General features: G+C 41.1%; 2 protein-coding genes across 3 annotated transcripts; both read right to left on the bottom strand.

The window, feature by feature from the left end:
* Positions 1 to 1,096: 1,096 nt before the first annotated feature.
* Positions 1,097 to 8,019, bottom strand: LOC311264692 (C-type mannose receptor 2-like). Of its 2 annotated transcripts, XM_084365778.1 has the most exons (7): positions 7,886 to 8,019; positions 7,071 to 7,246; positions 5,487 to 5,706; positions 3,943 to 4,287; positions 3,526 to 3,603; positions 2,948 to 3,048; positions 1,097 to 2,461 (listed from the first exon to the last, which is right to left on the bottom strand). In XM_084365778.1, exons 1-7 carry the CDS (start codon positions 7,983 to 7,985, stop codon positions 2,333 to 2,335), a joined length of 1,149 nt encoding a protein of 382 aa, XP_084221904.1. In that variant the 5' UTR covers positions 7,986 to 8,019; the 3' UTR covers positions 1,097 to 2,332. The 2 variants fall into 2 exon arrangements, with proteins under 2 accessions (XP_084221904.1, XP_084221905.1); XM_084365779.1 differs by lacking the exon at positions 3,526 to 3,603.
* Positions 8,020 to 12,031: 4,012 nt separating this feature from the next.
* LOC311264791 (mitochondrial carnitine/acylcarnitine carrier protein) lies at positions 12,032 to 20,019 on the bottom strand. The gene is made up of 9 exons (XM_084365897.1): positions 19,836 to 20,019; positions 18,054 to 18,146; positions 17,050 to 17,177; positions 15,638 to 15,728; positions 15,388 to 15,505; positions 14,545 to 14,617; positions 13,852 to 13,961; positions 12,864 to 12,985; positions 12,032 to 12,751 (listed from the first exon to the last, which is right to left on the bottom strand). Exons 1-9 carry the CDS (start codon positions 19,935 to 19,937, stop codon positions 12,689 to 12,691), a joined length of 900 nt encoding a protein of 299 aa, XP_084222023.1. The 5' UTR covers positions 19,938 to 20,019; the 3' UTR covers positions 12,032 to 12,688.
* Positions 20,020 to 20,036: the final 17 nt, after the last annotated feature.

Genomic DNA, 20,036 nt, shown 5'->3' with positions numbered 1-20,036 from the left:
CGAACTATTTCCCTGAAGAGGACAAATGGGACTGTTGTGTCTTCTCAGCACATTTTCATGAACTCGGACGCTTGTCTCTGTCGGGGATGTGGTTTCTGACCCACCGCTCTTTGTTCCGAACAATCACGGAGATCTGTTACGTTGCATCACATCCATTTATTTGTGTAATGCTCCGCGTTCAGTATCATAAACATAAACTTTCTCCTTACACAATAACACAAAGCTTGCGTGGGTGTGTGTGGTCATAAGACATCACCGACCTCCCTCCTCACCATGATTTCAACACCTGTCTCCAGTCATGTGTCACTCCCACCTGGCTACCACAGGTGCAGTACATATTAGAGGACAACAGGGGGAGACCTTCAACATACATATACATAAATAATATCAGAATAATCAAGGAAATACTCTCACGCCCATCAAGGTAATTAATCAGACAATAACGTCATAATAGTAAAATAGAATAAATCAGAATAAAGTAAAATGGCTCTAACAGGGACACACCTCTTTTTATTGGATCACTGTATTAGTTTTGCAAATGACAACAAAGAACTTGAAGAATAAATGTGGTTAACTGCTGGTAAATATTATGCCGATAAAAAGTAAATACAGTAAGAGTTTGAGTTTATAATGCCCAGTTCAAACGTGTTGAGAGAAAGAGATAAATCAGAGATGAAACAAACATTTTCCTTTGTTTTGAGCGAATGTACATTTTTGTGTTTTGTATTTAATCCACTGACCTTTGGACACCTTTGTAAAGTACGGAGCCCCCAAAGGATCATTGTGACCATGAGCCCCTCAGAGGGCTCAGGATTCAGATCCTTAACTCCAGTAAAAGTCCTGTTACAAAACACGTTAGTCAGGCACTCTTACTTACTACTACCACTCTTACTACCAAGTTACATCCCACCTCTGCATCCTGTGAATCTACAAGATTCATCAATGAACCCAATTTAATAACTGAAGAAATGATTGAGCTCAACTCATTATGAAATGTTAACTCATCATCACGTTCATAAAAACATCAACAGGATATTATTTTCATTTCATAATAGACTTTAAAAAAACTCAGAGTTGTTCTGACATTTTCTCAAACCACACTTCTTTATTTAATGTCACACTTTTTATAAGGACACACTTTATTTCACTCTGTCATTTGTCACATTTCATTGACAGTGGTGTTGGCACCGCCCCCGTCATCTGTCAGCCAATCACATGCGCCCGCCTCACTTCAACTAGCAAACTGAACGAGTGCTAATTTAGCCAGTTAGCTCCTGTTAGCTGGAGCAACAACATCGGAGTCATTCTGAATCAACCAACTAGAGGCTGCTGCTGTAAATACACACAGATTGGCTCAATAGACTGAAAGGTGAGGTGCTGAATATCACTCTGAAATGAACAAAGACTTTTCATTTTAAAGAGTCTTCAAACATTAAAGCTCATCTTTTTAATGTTTTCTTCACTGCAGCTTCCTCCAGTCAGTTCTTATCTTATCTAACCTGCAGTCATTTATCTCATCACACAGTTTATTATCTCATCACAAAGTATATTATCTCATCACACAGTATATTATCTCATCACAGTATATTATCTCATCACACAGTATATTATCTCATCACACAGTATATTATCTCATCTATGTCAGAAAAGAGTGAATAAAGTCTGTTCTAAGTTCCCACAGCCCAATGAGATCACTTCAAATGTCTTGTTATAATCGACCAACAGTCTGAAACACAAAGATATTAAGTTTATGATCATATATGAGAAGAAAACATCAAACCCTCACATTGAAGAAGCTAGAACCAGAGAATATTTGGTATGTTTAGTTGACAAATAACTAAAAGGATTAACTGATGATCAAAATAGTTGATGTGACTGTTCGATTCATCCACATGTTGCAGGTCTATTCTGACACATTACATGAGCACTTTGAGGAAAGAAACACACAAACTCAACATTAAAGGAGCATTCTGTAGTTTTGGTGAAGAAATGTTAATGAGCAGAGAAAGATCTTCATTGGCTGATTTTTTTTTTCTGCCTAAACAAACTAAATAAACAAACTCTTTGTTTTCATGACTGAATAAACTGAATAAACAAACTGACCTTAAAGGACGACACAGTTTATACTGTTTTACTTTGTTTATATGTGGCGGACCCTGCCACCTCTCTAGCTTCAAACAGTGTTCTGGGACCTTATTCTCCTCTGAGAACAGCTTGTTTATTCACTGATGGAAAAGATAAACATTTCTGAGTTTGTATTATTACCTGATTAATATTGTAAATATTAAAATGATGAGTTTGAATTTCTTCTCCAAAACTACGTAGTGCCCCTTTAAAACTCGTCCTTCCTCTTCTTCTTCTTTGTCTCCTCCTCCTTGTGGAAGACCTTTCCATCCGACTGCTTCCTCCAGCTCAGTTTGACGTCTCCATCCACCCCCTGGTCCTTCAGCCTCTGTTTGAGCTGATAAAACCTCCTCAGCATTATCACTCACATAGAGATATTACATTCTGCACTGTTCTTTATATGTTCCTCTATTTCAGGAGCGCTCTGCATCACGTTTATATATTCACATGTTGTGTTCCCTAAGATGGCGTCGCCCTGTTGGCCTGCTGTCCTTTCTGACTTTCTCCTCCTCTTTCTTCTGTTGTAAAGGCTCTGGCTTTTCTAAAACTGACAGTAAAGTTTGTGCTGAGCGTCGACTCTTAACGAGTCACAGTTGTACCTCAGTCAGGCCTGCAGAGTGGCACGACTACACTCTTTAATCCTGCACATATGTACGTGCACAGCTTCCTACACAATGCTCAGCTCATGTCATGTTTATCTGTTTCCTACCTCTTCACACTGTTTCTTGTTCTGCTGAGTTTTCCCTCGGGGATCAATAAAGTCTGATTTTATTTGAATTTGTTCTGTTTGTGTATAAAATTAGAAAGGTCCAACATGATTTACCTCCTTCAGCATTTGTTCCATCACAGCAGGGTCGTTGAGATCCAGAGAGGAGTCCTTTCTCTCCAGACGCACTTTGAACACTTGCCTTGTAGTCGTAGGGACTGTGAAAAAATATGTTCATATAAATATTGACTCATCAGTCTGAACAATGACAGGGAACATGTGGCTCTGTCCTCCATCTGTGGCAGGGCCGGCTCTCGCCATTTTGGTGCCCGAGGCAACATTAGGAGTTGGATTTATGACTGCAGCTGAAGTAAAATATCTCATTATGTGTAATAATAATAATAATAAAATTTTTTATTTGTAACGCACTTTATATTTAACAAAAATCTCAAAGTGCTACAACAGCAACAAAAAAAAGAAAAAGAAGTTAAGACAGAGTTAAAAGCAGATATCAAAGTAACACAAGCAAGATTACAGATTAATAGATTTTTTAAAAAGGTACGTTTTAAGGCCCTTTTTAAAACAATCAATCGACTGTGGAACCCTCAGGTGTTCTGGGAGGGTTTTCCACAGTCGAGGAGCAATGTATGTAATGTAGACGATGCCCACAGTCACATACAGTTAACAGAACTCACCGGCGCCAGGCTGCGTGATGCTGGAGGTTGGTGGCGTGCTGGATGTGGTGCTGCTGCTGCTTGTTGTCTGAACTGCAGCTGTATTCAAACACACAGTACGTTCATACTGTTACACCACTGCATTAAGTCCATTGTGTCATTCTACAACTGCAAAACATCTGTTCATGTAAATATTGACTCATCAGTCTGAACAATGACAGGGAACATGTGGCTCTGTCCTCCATCTGTGGCGTCTGTTTGCTAACTTTACAGATAATTTCATGTCAATTATAAACATCAGGAGTGTTTACATTTTATTTTCTGTCCATAACTTTATGTTTTGTGTTGTTTTTGTTACATTATCATTGAGGACATTTAATGCTAAATTAAACCAAAATCCAAATATAAATACAAGTTGAATCAAGAGTTAACACTCACGTAGGCTGTAGCAAGCGAACGGTAGCTTCCAGGCACAGGGAGCGTCCCTCCATTTTCCAGAGGTGGGTAAGTGTGCCATCACACAATCCTCTATCACACCACCATGGTTATTAGGTTCAGTTTCATCCCAGTACCTAAATGAGGAGTTACTTCCATCTGACCACTTCCAGGAGTCTCTGAAAAGGCCGATCCAGACTTTAGATCCTGGATTTAGCAGGTCCTTTACCTCCTGGTTCTCTGCTGTGTTCCTCACACTGGCCAGGTCTGTGTGGTGTTCTCTGCAGTAGCTCTGGGCCTCAGTCCAGTTCATGCGAGTACCGATGAGGACAAACGTCACATTCAGCCCTGAAAACAGAGCACAGTGCTGTGCAGAGGTACTATAACATACAGTTTACCATCCATGCCGTGTCTGTGGCAGTATTCACAGCATTATAAATCCACTGAATTAATGACTTTGTAAAATAAAGATGGAAGACATGATCATCTTAATAAATGTTACTGAGTATTTCTTCAGTCTCTCCCCATTAATAATCACATCCTTAAAATCTACATCTAATAGATTGACACATTATTTCTTCTTCATGTGAATATTTTCTCAGATTTATGAAACACAAACATACGGGCCCCTCTGAAGGGTCACCAGATACATCTGAGGGCTCGTCAGATGGTTGATGGGAGAGGAAAGAAAAGAAAAAAGTTCTGATACACAAATCTGTCTTCAGCTTTTCTTTTCTTTAACTTTCCTCCAATATTTGCTTTCACATAAAACATTGGATCATCTGACTTCTTTGGACTTCACCATGTGAGAAGTTTAGTGGGGAAATGTTTCTTTGGTGGAACTAACAACACATGAACATGTGAAACATGACAAGAAGCTCCAGTAGACAGAGCTTTGTGTTAGAGGTCACCAGCAGAAAGAAACAAGAAGGTTGGGAACTAGTTCAATATATAACAATGTGTTGTATTTTATAAGCTTCTCATATGTTTTTAATGTTTATATTAATCTGAGCAGTAACAAGTAACTACAGCTGTTGAGTAAATGAAGTCAATTCAAGAATACATCATTTTCCCTCTGAGACCCAGTGGAGTTATAAAGTTACACAGTAAATAAAGTAGCGTAGTAATAGAGTACATGTACTCAGTTGCTTTCATGTGGGCTGTGGAGCCAGATCTGCCTTTTATTATCTGAAACAGCTAAATTGCGGCCACGTCTCCGTCTGAGTGACTCAGAGACTGAAGCATGTTTTTAAATCCAGCAGGATGGACTATTACAATGCTCTTCTATCTGCTCCACCCAAACAAGTCCTTCATCACTGACAAGCTTCTTTTTCTCATTCTCATCTGCATCGCTGTCAAATCATCAATATTAATTGCTGCCTTATTGGCTTGTAAGTCGTCTGTGAAGCTCTTTGAATTGTACTAACTTTGATGGAAGGTGCTGTAAATAAAGTTTGACTGACTGATCCTGTATCGGCCCAAATAATGAGGGAGAGCTCAAGAACCTGAACTGGTGTGTTTTAAACTTCACTGCTGAATATTCTCACCTCTGACATCCATGCAGGCCGGCCAAAGGGGAGTTTTACAATCATAGTCATGCCATCGTCCACCATCAGACATCACTGTGCAGTGCTGTCTACTGTTAATGTTGTCTGGTTCTCCAGGCCACCACTGTCTGAACTCAGTCTCCCCGTCTTTGTAGAAACTGGTGTCTGACAGTGACCACCTCCAGCTGTTCACGTCATCATACAGCCCGATCCAGAAATCCTGAAAGCAATATTTTAATATATCTTTCTTTAGGCTGAATTTTAATATAAAGCGTTCGACCCTGCTCTAGCTTTGAGCTGCTAAAGGAAATGTTTTCATGTAACATGTTCAGTCTTGATACTGCCTCTACTTTACAACGACTTTGGCTCAACTCTCACAACAATTTGCAAAACCCTTAAGTCTTTCTTAAAACTATATCTAGGTGCCCACATGTACACTGAAACAGGACTTGCATGCTGTGATCATTCTTCCTGTTCATACTGGCCATATTATCCCCTTGTAATATTCTTTCAATATCCTGTCAGTGACGGGGGTCAAAATCCACAGTCCTCATTCTGAGTAAAACTACATTCAGAGGTGAATCTGAGGCTTCAGCAGTCTGAGTGACACAGATCCAGTTCATATCTTCCAAAGTGACAGGCTTTCTGATACAACATTCCCTCCTTTTGTTTCCATCCACTGCAGCTCAACAGGGACACTCAGTCTGGTGAAACACAACGAGGGAGTTTTATATTAAAAACACTTCACAGCCCGAGTCTAAAAGAGTTGGGACGCTGTGTAGAATAAAGACACAATGCAAACATTTGCAAAGAGCTGACTTCAGTCCTGCTGTTCCTGAGCTCATGTAGTAAAATCATTTATACAATCATGTGTCTGACGACCTCGCCCCATCCTTGCTTGTGAACGACTGAGCCTTTCGAGGACGCCCCTTTCATACCCGATTATGATACTATCACCTGTTACCGATGAACCTGTTTACCTGTGGAAGGTTCCCACACAACAACTTTCAGGCTTTTGTTGCCCCGTCACAATTTGTTTGAAACGCGTCGCTTCAGAATAGACATATATTTACACAAATCAGTGAAGTTGAACATGAAATAAATAAATTGTCTTTGTACTGTTTTAAATTGAGTTTATGTCAAAAAGGATCAGCAAATTATCACATTCCCCGATTCTGTTTAATTTGTATTTTACACAACGTCCCAACTTCTTTGGAGTGAGCGTTGTATACATATATAGACATATGTAGACATATAGTCTGAGTACATTTCATATTGTAAACAAATAAATATGAGGCATTTTCTAGAGGTAGAGGTAGGAGTAGTTTAAACTCAAGCTGCACCTTAATCAGACACAAGATTAAAGTGCTGCTTACAATGTCCTTCTGAGAAGTAGTGGAGTAGAAGTACAGAGTGGCATTACATGGAAATACTCAAGTACAAGTACAGTAGCTCAAAATGTTACTTCAAAATGTATCTACTGACTTTACACCAATGTGGAAGTGCAAAACTTTCAACCTGCGTGTCATTTACATGTTTGTCAAAAATGGCTTTGAGACTAAAGAAAGACATCAGTGAACTCACAGTGGACACTTTGCTTTTATCTACGGTGTCGATCAGGATCCTCACGTCCTCCATGTTGTCTATAGTTGCCAGGTCAGTGTATTTCTCTCTGCAGTACCTCTGAGCTTCAGTCATGGTCTTCAGGTCATAAACAAAATGGTACTGAGGACGGACATGTGATGAGACAGCACTCAGCCCTGTAGGGACAGACATGCATACTGGTGACATTTGGGTGAAACATGACTTCTATGAATCATCTGGACTTTGTCACGTCGCATTTCAGTGTATTCAGGTGTGTCGTTGTCTCTGTCAGTAAAATCAGTTGTGGAGTGTAACAAAGTCATTTACTTCAGTACTGTACTTAAACTAGTGACAGGGTTGGGGGTGTCTGTTGACACTTTAAGGACAATTTGCAGTATTTCTGTTTATGTAACTTTATATTTCTACTCCATTACATTTCACGGTAATATCAGACTTTTACTGCAGTACATTTAAGTGTTATTCAGATGAAGATTTTAGTCTAAAGACACATGACAACCTGAAATACAGTAAAATACATAGTTATATATTACACCAGTGGTTCTCTGGGACGTCCCAGTAACTCAAGTGGTAGAGCATGCGTCTCATGCACAGAAAACCACAAAATATTTCAGGGTAAAAGAAATCAAATTCAGAGGATTCAGTTTGCATCAGTCTGTGCGTCAATCAAAGGAGAAGGATTATATAAATGTGGGACATCATTTTTAATTTAGACTTCTGATGACAGTTTTGTCCCCACAAGGTTATGTGCTGTAATAAAAGAATATAAACATCTATAAAACAAATAACCTACTGACCTGATGCAGCCATGATGAGCAGCAGGACTGCGTCCATCTTCGTCGGCTCTCTGTTCGCTCTAATGTGAGACTTCAGACTGTGGCTGTTGATGTAGCTCATTACAGCTGACACGGCTTCAATACAATACGTTACTGTCCACAACTCATTTGCACACATAATTTGTGCTATTCTAAGTAGCTGTCAATATCTGACTAGAAAACTAATTACACCTTACCCTGTGTGCACGACATGCTTTGCATACTTTATTTGGCTACCAAGATGTTGATGACAAGGAAACACACAAGACTGGTACATTGTTATTAATTTCATGATTATATTTTGCATTGATTATCTCCATCTGCAGAGTCACCAACACTTTAAAATAAACTCAGGAGAGTAAGAAGTACTCAGTATTTACCCCTTGAAGTGTACAGACGTACAATTACACAGTTCAAGTGACAAATGATAAATAAGCAAACACCTACATGAATAAATGTGAAAAACTACGTTAAAAGGAAGCCTGGTCAAGATAACTTGTCATAAAAGCTGGATGTTATTGAATACATACAGAAATTCATAAATGCAAATCAAAGTTACTTATTATTTATGATTGATGTCAAAAGTTTAAATTTCCTGGTAATCGTGTCGCGTGTCAGACTTTAAAAGGTTAAGAGAACTTCTTAATGCCTGTCAGGAATGTTTAAGCTGCTCGGGACAGAAACAGCCGGAAACATTTGGTTAAAGAAATGTCAAGTTACCATAAATAACAGAGTTTCTCAAACACCGTCAGAGAGTGTAGGAATCTAGTGAAGCCATAAAAATGGACCAATGTGAAACAGAACAGACTCTAATGAATGGCTGATTGCCTATGATAGAGACTATCTTTAAAATAAGAGATCTTACAGAGATCAGACTCAGAGGACAGCAGAGGGAGGGGCCACACAAACAACACACTCACACACACACACACACACACACACACACACACACACACACACACACACACACACACACACACACACACACTCACACACACACAGAGAAAAGAGGAACTGTAGACCAGAATAGACGAGAGGATCAGATATGATCTTCATACACTGAGGTTCGTGTCAGGCAGCAGGTAACAGGTGTCAGATTACCAGGCCGCTGTACCATCTTCTCTCACACCATGTTTAACCCGTATAGAAATCTTACCAACGACAGGCAGAAATCCACATTACTTCCGTGACAAACCACCAAAATAAAGTGAGTTTCAACCTGCCGGCCTGACGTTTACGTAATCGTCCAAAATGGCTTTGAGACGAGAGAGAAAGGTGAACTCACGTGGCTGTATTCAGAGTCCACCACTGAGCTTTTATCTGCCATGTCGTTCAGGATCTTCACGTCCTCCATGTTGTCTGTAGTTGCCAGGTGTGTGTGTTTTTCTCTGCAGTGACTCTGAGCTTCAGTCACGTTCTTCAAAATGGTGCTGACGGTGAACATGTGATGAGACAGCACTCAGCCCTGCAGGAACAACAGGACGACAACATGAGATTGTTGAAACGTCACATTTCTGTGTGTTTAGGTGTCATTATAGGAAAATCAGAGGTGGAATGAAAAAAAGTTGCGTAAAGAACAATTCTGAGTATTTCTGATTGTTTTTGACATTTCACACTTCAGTGTCGTACTTTTACTGCAGTACATCTCCTTAAGAAGTGAGTGAGGGCATCCTGTGTGTGAGAGAAAGAGACATGATGTACACTACCGTTCAACAGTTTGGGGTCACTTGCAAATGTCCTTATTTTTTAAAGAAAAGCACTGTTTTTTTCAATGAAGATCACATTAAATAAACCAGAAATACAGTCTAGACATTGGTAATGTGGTAAATGACTATTCTAGCTGGAAACGGCTGATTTTTAATGAAATATCTACATAGGTGTACAGAGGCCCATTTCCAGCAACCATCACTCCTGTGTTCTAATGGTACATTGTGTTAGCTAGTCGTGTTAAAAGGCTAATTGATGATTAGAAAACCCTTGTGCAATTATGTTAGCACAGCTGAAAACTGTTGTGCTGATTAGAGAAGCTATAAAACTGGCCTTCCTTTGAGCTAGTTGAGTATCTGGAGCGTCAGCATTTGTGGGTTCGATTATACTCTCAAAATGGCCAGAAAAAGATAACTTTCTTCTGAAACTCGACAGTCTATTCTCGTTCTGAGAAATGAAGGCTATTCCATGCGAGAAATTGCCAAGAAACTGAAGATGTCCTACAACGGTGTGTACTACTCCCTTCAGAGAACAGCACAATCGGGCTCTAACCAGAATAGAGAGAAGTGGGAGGCCCCGGAGCACAACTAAGCAAGAGGACAAGTACATTAGAGTCTCTAGTTTGAGAAATAGACGCCTCACAGGCCCTCAACTGGCAGCTTCATTAAATGGTACCTGCAAAACGCCAGTCTCAACGTCCACAGTGAAGAGGCGACTCTGGGATCCTGGCCTTCTAGGCAGAGTGGCAAAGAAAAAGCCATATCTGAGACTGGCCAATAAAAGGAAAAGGTTAAGATGGACAAAAGAACACAGACATTGGACAGAGGAAGATTGGAAAAAAGTGTTATGGACAGACAAATCTAAGTTTGAGGTGTTTTGATCACACAGAAGAACATTTTGGAGACGCAGAACAAGTGACAAGATGCTGGAGGAGTGCCTGACGCCATCTGTCAAGCATGGTGGAGGTAATGTGATGGTCTGGGGCTGCTTTGGTGCTGGTAAAGTGGGAGATTTGTTCAAGGTAAAAGGGATTTTGAATAAGGAAGGCTATCACTCCATGTTGCAACGCCATGCCATACCCTGTGGACAGCGCTTGATTGGAGCCAATTTCCTCCTACAACAGGACAATGACCCAAAGCACACCTCCAAACTATGCAAGGACTATTTATGGAAGAAGCAGTCAGCTGGTAGTCTGTCTGTGATGGAGTGGCCAGCGCAGTCACCAGATCTCAGCCCTATTGAGCTGTTGTGGGAGCAGCTTGACCGTATGGTACGTAAGAAGTGCCCATCAAGCCAATCCAATTTGTGGGAGGTGCTTCAGGAAGCGTGGGGTGAAATTTCTTCAGATTACCTCAACAAACTGACAGCTAGACTGCCAAAGGTCTGCAAGGCTGTAACTGCTGCAAATGGAGAATTCTTTGACGAGAGCAAAATTTGAAGGACAAAATTATTATTTCAAATAAAAATCATTATTTCTAACCTCGTCAATGTCTCGACTATAGTTTCTATTCATTTTGCAACTCATTTGATGAATAAAAGCGTGAGTTTTCATGGAAAACATGAAATTATCTGGGTGACCCCAAACTTTTGAACAGTAGTGTACATGAAGAGTTAAAGGTTGTTCGGCCCAAAATACCTGGTATGCTAGATGGCCAGTCTGGACCTAGGGTTAGGGTTGAACCAAGGACAGTATGTCAATCAATGTTTGAGTCCAGTAGGGGGCAGAAATCGGTTAAAATGAGCCAACCACTGTTTCTACACTGAAATACATTTCACTACGTTTGCTGAACGTTTGTGATGGTTTGATTAAACACACATGTATTTAAAAAATGAAGGAGAAAAAAAAGCATTTAAGTATATTATGTTAAATATGAAAGCATTAAAACAATCTTCATGACACTGGCCTCAAAATGAGATGTTACGCCTCAAGACCCTGTGGATTTATTTCTATTGTGCTGCAATCAGTGCTGTAACAAAAACCCAAAAGGCACAAAAGTAAAGACGTTGTGAGAAAATATTAATTTGGTAAATTAGTAGGCGAGTAAAAAGGAGGCAAAAGTAAACCATCCATACCTGTACGTATATACTGTATACTATGTTCAGCATTTTTCTGATTATCAGAGTACGTTCTTTCGTTTGATTGCCAATAACATCAATTTTCTCAAAATGTGCAACTTTGACTGTGATACAGGATGAAATCTGCAAAGTAACCAGTAACTAAAGTCATCAAATATAATGTAGTGGAGTAAAAAGCACAGTATGTGCCTCCAAAGTTTAGCGGAGTGGAAGTATAAAGTAAAGTACAAGTACCTCAAAACTGTATCAAAGTGCAGTACTTGAGTAAATGTACTCAGTTACATTCTATCATGGAGTGGCTCAGTGGCTCATCCTGGGCTAAACAGTGGATACTTACACTTTTTATGGCAAATTCAAAAAACTTTATTGAAAACACTGTAATGACAAAGCTTATAAAACTCCCCCCGGCCTGCACACAGGCCAAACGAGCCTCTTCGCCCAGCATGAATTAACACTGACTTCGGGCAGAGGTTGTTGATCAAAGGTGCTATTTGTAAGAAAAGTTTATTTTTGGGTCTCAGTCCCAACTCGTCAAGTGATGACGCTCTGGGTTTTCCCAACTTGTCAAACACTCATCAGATCTGACGAGTTGGGATTGAGACTCAAAAATAAACTTTTCTTACAAATAGCACCTTTAAATATATATTTAAACCCATTCTAAATGAATGGTGCTAAATGTATTACCTGACACTTTACAAACGTCACAAACAGTTTGTAAACTCAAGGCTCAGACCCTCCTGCCAAAAAATATACATTCTTATTTAAGTTATATCTCAAAATCATACATTCACAAGTGTGCGTTTATGCCACTCACAAAAAGTGAGCGTAAAAAAATATTGATTACAAAGGATGACAAGTCATTTGTAAAATTAAATGTACAATCACATTTAAGAATACAAAAATCACATTTTAACATCCTGACATGTGACTCAAAAGACACGAAACACTTAACACAGTTGTAACTCAGAACTGAGCGTCCACGAGAGGCCGGCGTCTCTTCAGTTACCAGCTGGGTGCGAGTGCGTTCAATCCCTTTAATGCCACCTCAAACCCCAAAAAACAGGCCTGAGGGACGGAGAAAGGAAGGAAGTATTTCAGTGAGCGAATAAAAGGCAGATGTAGCTATCAGGCAGTAAAAGAGCAGAAGTCTGACAGGAGAGTGAGAGTCGAGATGTACCGCGTTGGCAGGGAAGGCTCGCAGGAAGACCGCATTGAATCCCTTATAGAGGGCTGCAGGTCCTTCTTCTCTGAGCAGCGTTCTCAGGACGTCGACCAGACCTCTGTACTTCCCATCTGCAGCTGTACACACACACACACACACACACACACACACACACACACACACACACACACACACACACACACACACACACATTCAACGTTAACAGAGAGTGATTTTCTCTTTTGTATATGAAGCATTTGTGTTTCTGTTCTGTACTGTTGACTGCTGACCGGAGCTGGAGGGGAAATGTACTTTACTTCATGAATGTAACATTACATAGAGGAGAGCGAGAACCAGAACCAGAACCAGAACCAGAGTCTTTGCTGAGTGCTGACTTCACTCAGAGCTTCACCTGAAGTCGAACTCACAGACACACACCCTCGGTGCATGTCGTTGGTCTTTATCTAACGGCTAATGTACGGTAAAGTAATCTGGCTGTTTGGGGCGTCAGTGGTGATCAAACCATCTGACACGATTCAATGAGGAGGTAATGTTTTTTATTGATGTCATGTTTAACCTCATTAGCCGACTTCCTTCCTCACTCTCAGGCGACAGGCGACCACATGAAACGCACCGTTACTTTGAGTAAACTTGTGGATTTCTCTGGTACATACAACAAGTGACATCACAAAGGCCTCATCGTTTTTAGACATTTTAATGCAGAAAATCTTAAATTTTTTTATCTTTAACGCAAATATGTGGATACATGTGAAAAAAAAATTAAAGCTTTCCCAGTGTTTATGCTAAGCTAAGCTAAGCTTCTGTAACCACCCTCCAGGCTCCAGCTTCAAAATAAACACGGAGTTGAAAACACTGTTATGAACTGCATAACAAAGGATTTATTAACCCCGACATGGCGTTGGTCTCTTTGTCCTGTCTGTAACGTACTATTTTCTTTCCCAGAGCTCAGTGTGGAGTCTCACATCGTCTCTGACTCACTCACCTGTCTGGAAGTTGGATTTGAGGACATCCGGAGGAAGAGCGATTGTCCAGTTTAAAATCCCCGCTACGCCACCAGCCAGGAGGATTTTGGGAGTGCTGAGCTGAGAAACACTATAAAGACATACAGACACGGCAGGATTTCAGAGACTTTCATCTTTATAATCTTCTTCCAGTGGTGGAGGAATTGTATTCAGATCTTTTACGTATTGATATCAAGGAAAAGTCCTTCATTGATGATGTATTTTAAGTAAAAGAGTATAAGTATAATCAGTAAATGTCCCCCGTGACTGTTTATTTTTCTTATTGTTTGGTTCGTCAAAATTAAACTTTAAAAAATAGTGAGAAAAGTCGTCCCAGAGCCCAAAGTGACACCTTCCCAAACCTCATCTTTATCACGAATACATTCAAATTATTAGAATGATTTAAAGGAAAAACTGCAAATATTCACATCTGGAAAGCCGAAATGAGTTTACATGAAAAATTATGTCAAAATAGTTGTTAATTAATCTTCTGTCAATCAACTAATTGAACAAAATATAATATTTTTTATAAACTCTTCACATATTTTGTGTGAATAAAGATCTTAATTTATAAAGTAACCAGCAACTAAAGACTAAAAATTGACATTTGTAAATACAAGTACTCTGTTACTTTCCAGTCCTGTGGCTTCTCCACAGTAACCATGGTAACTCACCTTTGACCCTCGGGTGTCAGGACGTTTTTGAGGTATTCGTATGTGAGGAAGTACAGACCGTTAGAAGGCACATCTACGAGAGAGACGGAGAACATGTGAGGCTGTAAATCATTCTGCACTTTGGATCCAACAATCACACCAACAAACAAGGTCACACACTCCAGGGCTTTGTTTGTCTCTGTATGAAGATCAAGATACACACAACTAAGTACTTTTACTTTACTGTAGTATTTCTATGTTATGCTACTTTATACTTCTACTTCACTACATTTCAGATGGACATACTGTACTTTTTACTCCACTGCATTTATTTGACATCTTTAGTTACTAGTTACGTTGCAGATTTGGATTATTATTACAAAATATAAATCAACTAATCCAACAGATTAAGATTAAGATGCCCTTCAGTATAAATAGTAATCAAATTTAGCTCCACTTTTACCAGCTGAATACATAAAGTCATCAATAATTATAATCCAATAATACAATAAACATTATTCTGAATCTGAAAAGGACCAAACTGCAGTTCATCAGTTCACCTAAACAATAAAATCCAGTCATCGTCTCCTCCTGATGATATAAAGTCAGGTGAAGTCTCGTAGTCCACCAAACATTTCTGGAGCTTCACAGTAAAACAGAGTTGCAGCACTCTGCTAAACATCAATCTCAACATCAATTCAAATCAATCTGTGATGTCAGGTCTACCAGAGACTCTCTTTACGCCCGACGAGCTGTTTGGAGCCATTTAATGTTTTTTGGTCCCCAGCTATTTGAGTCGTTGAGGAGAATGCTGCAACGCTGTTTCGCTGTGAAGCTCCAGAAATACTTCGTACAGACACAAACCTCTGATGAGAGTCAGCACCGTCCCTTTGTAGACGCTGCGGATCCCCTGCTCCTTATACAGTCTGACTGCACAGTCCAGTGGACCGGAGTACCTCGCCATGCCACTGCTGGCCTGCACCTGCAAAACACACATCGCACTTCTTTTATTTTTTGTCCGGTTAAAAAAAGAAATATGCTACTGTTAATATTTTTATGTCTTTGTAAAAACATTGAAGTTTGGACTGGAAACGTTGTGAACGTGTCACTTTACCTGCAGTAAACATTTGATTCTCTCTCCTGGAGCCACAATCACTGTAGTGAAGACCCCTGCCAGACAGCCAGACAGGAATATTTGAGTGTGCCTGAATAAAATAGAGTAATATCAGTTTCAGAGGGCTGAGGGGAAGCACACAGTCAGGTGTTAACTAGAGCGAGCCTTTTCACATTACACATAGTCATTGCTTAGTTTAAAATATACATTTTTTTTTCGCACTGCATCCCAACATCAGACGCTTGATGGGCGAGGCGGTGTCGCGATACATGATGACTTACAGATGCTCTCAGGTAGCGCAGGCTCTAGGCTGCAACCGTGCAAAAATGTAAGGTGAGAAATAAGCCATGCAGACGTGAATCTGTCTTCATTTAAGATCAATGACGGTACGTTTACATTTGTTTTAGTGAGTTTCGAGAGGCGGTGAGTTGCCCAAACATACAAAACCCAAATCAAATAAGTTGGACCGTGTCTCAGCCAAAAAAAGCTGCACTTGAACGCACCACAAAGGCATCAGCCAACGGACGACTAGCTCGTATGTTCGGCAGCAGTGTGAGAGTAGATAACCCTCCACACCACCAGGAGGCAGTCGTCTGAATTCATCATTCAAAAAGGGAAACCAGAAGGCTGGTCATCGTGCTAACATGCTCACAATGACGAGGCTAAAATGTTAATGTTAAGAAGGCATAATGTTCAGCACGTTCACCTTCATAGTTCCCATAATTATAAAGTCCAGCTGGGGCTCGTGGGAAGGTCGTTAAAATGCCAAATTTAACTGGTAATTTATCCAAAGTTGATGAAATATTTCACTTAAAAACAAAAACTGTCAACCTCATGGTGGCGCTGGAGGAAAGCTGAGGGGATCACCGAGGTCAGTAGTAAGCACTGGTGGACTGAAGTACCCTGTCTTCACTATACAGAAGATCAGTGCAGTCTGTGGCTGTATGCACTGTATTTGACATTCAGGAAGTGGAAAAAAACAACTTTCAAAATGCTTATCCTGCCAGGGAAGGGAGGAGCGACAAGTCCTGCTGCACTAGTCTGAACAAAAGAGTTTACAGTGAAGGTGGTTTGAGGAAACGTGAGGACTAAAAATCCTTCTGCCTTGAGTCTTCTGGTGGTCTCCAGCACGTGTGACATTGGCACATACATTTATAGACTGAGGAGCAGATGGGGTCAAAATAAAGGAGCTGACAGCAGAGTGGTGGGAGGACGACACGAGGAAACGGGTGTCGAGGGGGAGTGTAGCTTCAAGCGAGCGAATGACAGCAGAGGGGAGGGCAACAGAGGAATGGTTAAATATAGAGCTCATATTCCAGGTATTACAAACACACTGTAAAAGAGACACGTGTGTGTGTGTGTGTGTGTGTGTGTGTGTGTGTGTGTGTGTGTGTGTGAATGGTGTTACTTACGTTAGAGGTTTGTCAGGGTCGGTCTGCTGGAGCTGTTTTCCCAGACCGAACCCAAAGAAACTGATGGCCATCATCGGAGCCACGCCCGCCAGAGGAGCCCCCATACCTTTATAGAGGCCGAGGACACCCTGCACACACACACGCACACACACACACACACACACACACACACACACACACACATTTATATTTATTTATTTCTTGGTTGTTTCTCTGTTTTAAATCAAGTCTCCAGCTGCTTCAGCTGTTTAACAGAATGCTGCAACTCTGTTTTACTGTGAAGCTCCAGAAATGTTCTGTGGACTACGAGACTTCACCTGACTTTATATCATCAGGAGGAGATGATGGCTGAGCCTGACTTTATATCATCAGGAGGAGATGATGGCTGAGCCTGACTTTATATCATCAGGAGGAGACGATGGCTGAGCCTGACTTTATATCATCAGGAGGAGACGATGGCTGAGCCTGACTTTATATCATCAGGAGGAGACGATGGCTGAGCCTGACTTTATATCATCAGGAGGAGACGATGGCTGAGCCTGACTTTATATCATCAGGAGGAGACGATGGCTGAGCCTGACTTTATATCATCAGGAGGAGACGATGGCTGAGCCTGACTTTATATCATCAGGAGGAGACGATGACTGAGCCTGACTTTATATCATCAGGAGGAGACGATGACTGAGCCTGACTTTATATCATCAGGAGGAGACGATGACTGAGCCTGACTTTATATCATCAGGAGGAGACGATGGCTGAGCCTGACTTTATATCATCAGGAGGAGACGATGGCTGAGCCTGACTTTATATCATCAGGAGGAGACGATGGCTGAGCCTGACTTTATATCATCAGGAGGAGACGATGACTGAGCCTGACTTTATATCATCAGGAGGAGACGATGACTGGATTTTCATTTTTGGGTGAACTGTTCCCGTAACTAACTGTGTGTGTGTGTGTGTGTGTGTGTGTGTGTGTGTGTGTGTGTGTGTGTGTGTGTGTTCACCTCTTTGGATACAGTCTTGCGGAAGCAGTCATACGTTCCAGTGTAGAGCACATACTGAGCGCAGGGGGCTTTAGGCTGCGTCTGTAGCCTCACCTGGAGAACAGAAATTAATTAGCAAGGTCAGCCACACGCACACACACACACACACACACACACACACACACACAAAGGTCACATGAAGGGAGGATTGTTGAGACATGAGATAAGGAAAACACCCATCAACGTCTGCAGCTCAGGGTCACTGATAACAGACAGGCCGTTGTGAGTGTCAGTTAATGTGAGGATGAGATACAACATGTTCACATTCACACAATCACATTAATTACTTACATATAACACACTGTCAGCAATTAATGCAAAGCCATTGTATCATACACAACCTCACACATCGATGTTTCAGGGTAATCAGACTGAGGTTGGTTACAAACAGAGGAAGAACTATTTATGAAACACCTCCCAAATAAATGCAGTTAATACTAAATGATTTGAGAAATGCTTTATTTTACGGGTGCATGTTCATCTAATGAGCTTCTGCACCTGCGTCGTATTCACATGTCGGTGCTCAAACTGATATATAACTGAGATGAACTAATATCGGCCAACAGGTTCGGTGATCTGCCGTGCACCGACTGCAGGACTCTGTAGGTTTTATCACCAAGATAAGATGAGGTGGAGCTTCATCCACCGTCGCCATCTTGGTTTTTGTTTGCCATCATGGACGCCAGAAAGAAAGTAGTAGTTTTCTCATTTTATCGCTCAGAGTGTTTGAACAACACTTTGATAGCTGTGTCAACCTAAAACATCATATCACAGATCACATGTGAACCATCAACCCAATGTTTCCTTTCATCCGCCATGTTTCAGCGTCCTACGACGACAACTCGGAAACTTTTTCGCCGACTTTTCGGACTTGAGGGGGCTCTCGTGAATTTTCCCAGTCAGGAAAACTCCACTTTATCGTTTATTTTACTCTGAATGGGACCATCATTTACTATATGAACATCATGCTGTATTGAAGACAACTTAAAACTAGAGATTGAGACCATAAACTCATCAGGAAGCTGTTTACTGACGTGATAAATCAGTTGAGAAGTAGAGTCATTTTCTCATAAGCTTACACACAATCAGACTTCTTTTTGGAACCAGTGGCGTCGCCCCCTGCTGGTTTAGGCACTTCATTGGTGCCATGGGATTACATTTACAGACACTGAAGGCTTTCTATCCACTCCATTAACCACTGATTAGTCATCTACAGAAAAGAAATCTACATTTTTCAATAAACAAGTCAAACATTGAGAGTTTCCAGTGTCTCAGATATGATGATGTAAAGCTTTTCTTTATCATATGTGATGTTTACGCTGAATATCTTTGAGTTTTGGAGTTTTAATCGGACAAAACGAGACATTAAGAGTTAAAACAGGACTTCTCCCACTGATTATAGGATATATCCTTAAACTGCAGCACTTCCCCCTCATGCAGAGCCTAATATCCTTCTATACGACTGTTTTCACCTGCCTGGTAGCTGGTTCATGGCCTCAGTGACAGTGTAAGCTGATTTATCGATAATCCCCTCAACACCTCCGTCTGATCACTGACTTTTCCACCGCGAGTCGCTTTAAAACCGAACAGGACCAGAACACAATCTGCCAGAACGGCTCGCAACCAGGAAACTGGGACTGAATACACGTCTCCGTGAATTTCTGAGAGGTTTGAATAAAGTTGTGCTGAATGACAGACTGACTTTAAACAACATGAAGTGCAGTCAGTCAGTCAGTCAGTCACCTTGATGGTGTCCAGCGGGTGTCCGGCCAGCAGCAGACACGCTCCGGCGACGCCTCCAGCCACGAAGTTCTTGAGCGGAGAAACTCTTGCCTCTGTCCCCATCCTCTCCCCCGCATGGCCAGAACACACAGCCGGGCCACGGTCCACCTCACACCGCCCCGACAGTCCGCTCAACCGCCGCCGTCCTGTCTCTCTCTCTCT

This window comes from Pagrus pagrus, assembly GCF_965226575.1.
Source record: "Pagrus pagrus genome assembly, chromosome: 11".
Lineage (NCBI taxonomy): Eukaryota > Metazoa > Chordata > Actinopteri > Spariformes > Sparidae > Pagrus > Pagrus pagrus.
Note: the sequence above shows the minus strand (reverse complement) of the source record. Positions and strands in the feature narration are given on the sequence as shown.

Coding starts and splice junctions, on each gene's coding strand:
- LOC311264692 (XM_084365778.1), bottom strand. CDS start 7,985: ATGAGCTACATCAACAGCCACAGTCTGAAGTCTCACATTAGAGCGAAC. Junction 3,049..3,525: donor CATCACGCAGCCTGGCGCCG/GTGAGTTCTGTT, acceptor ATTTTTTCACAG/TCCCTACGACTACAAGGCAA. Junction 2,462..2,947: donor TGGAACAAATGCTGAAGGAG/GTAAATCATGTT, acceptor AGGTTTTATCAG/CTCAAACAGAGGCTGAAGGA.
- LOC311264791 (XM_084365897.1), bottom strand. CDS start 19,937: ATGGGGACAGAGGCAAGAGTTTCTCCGCTCAAGAACTTCGTGGCTGGA. Junction 14,618..15,387: donor GGTGCTGACTCTCATCAGAG/GTTTGTGTCTGT, acceptor TCTCTCTCGTAG/ATGTGCCTTCTAACGGTCTG. Junction 13,962..14,544: donor CTGACACCCGAGGGTCAAAG/GTGAGTTACCAT, acceptor ATGTCTTTATAG/TGTTTCTCAGCTCAGCACTC.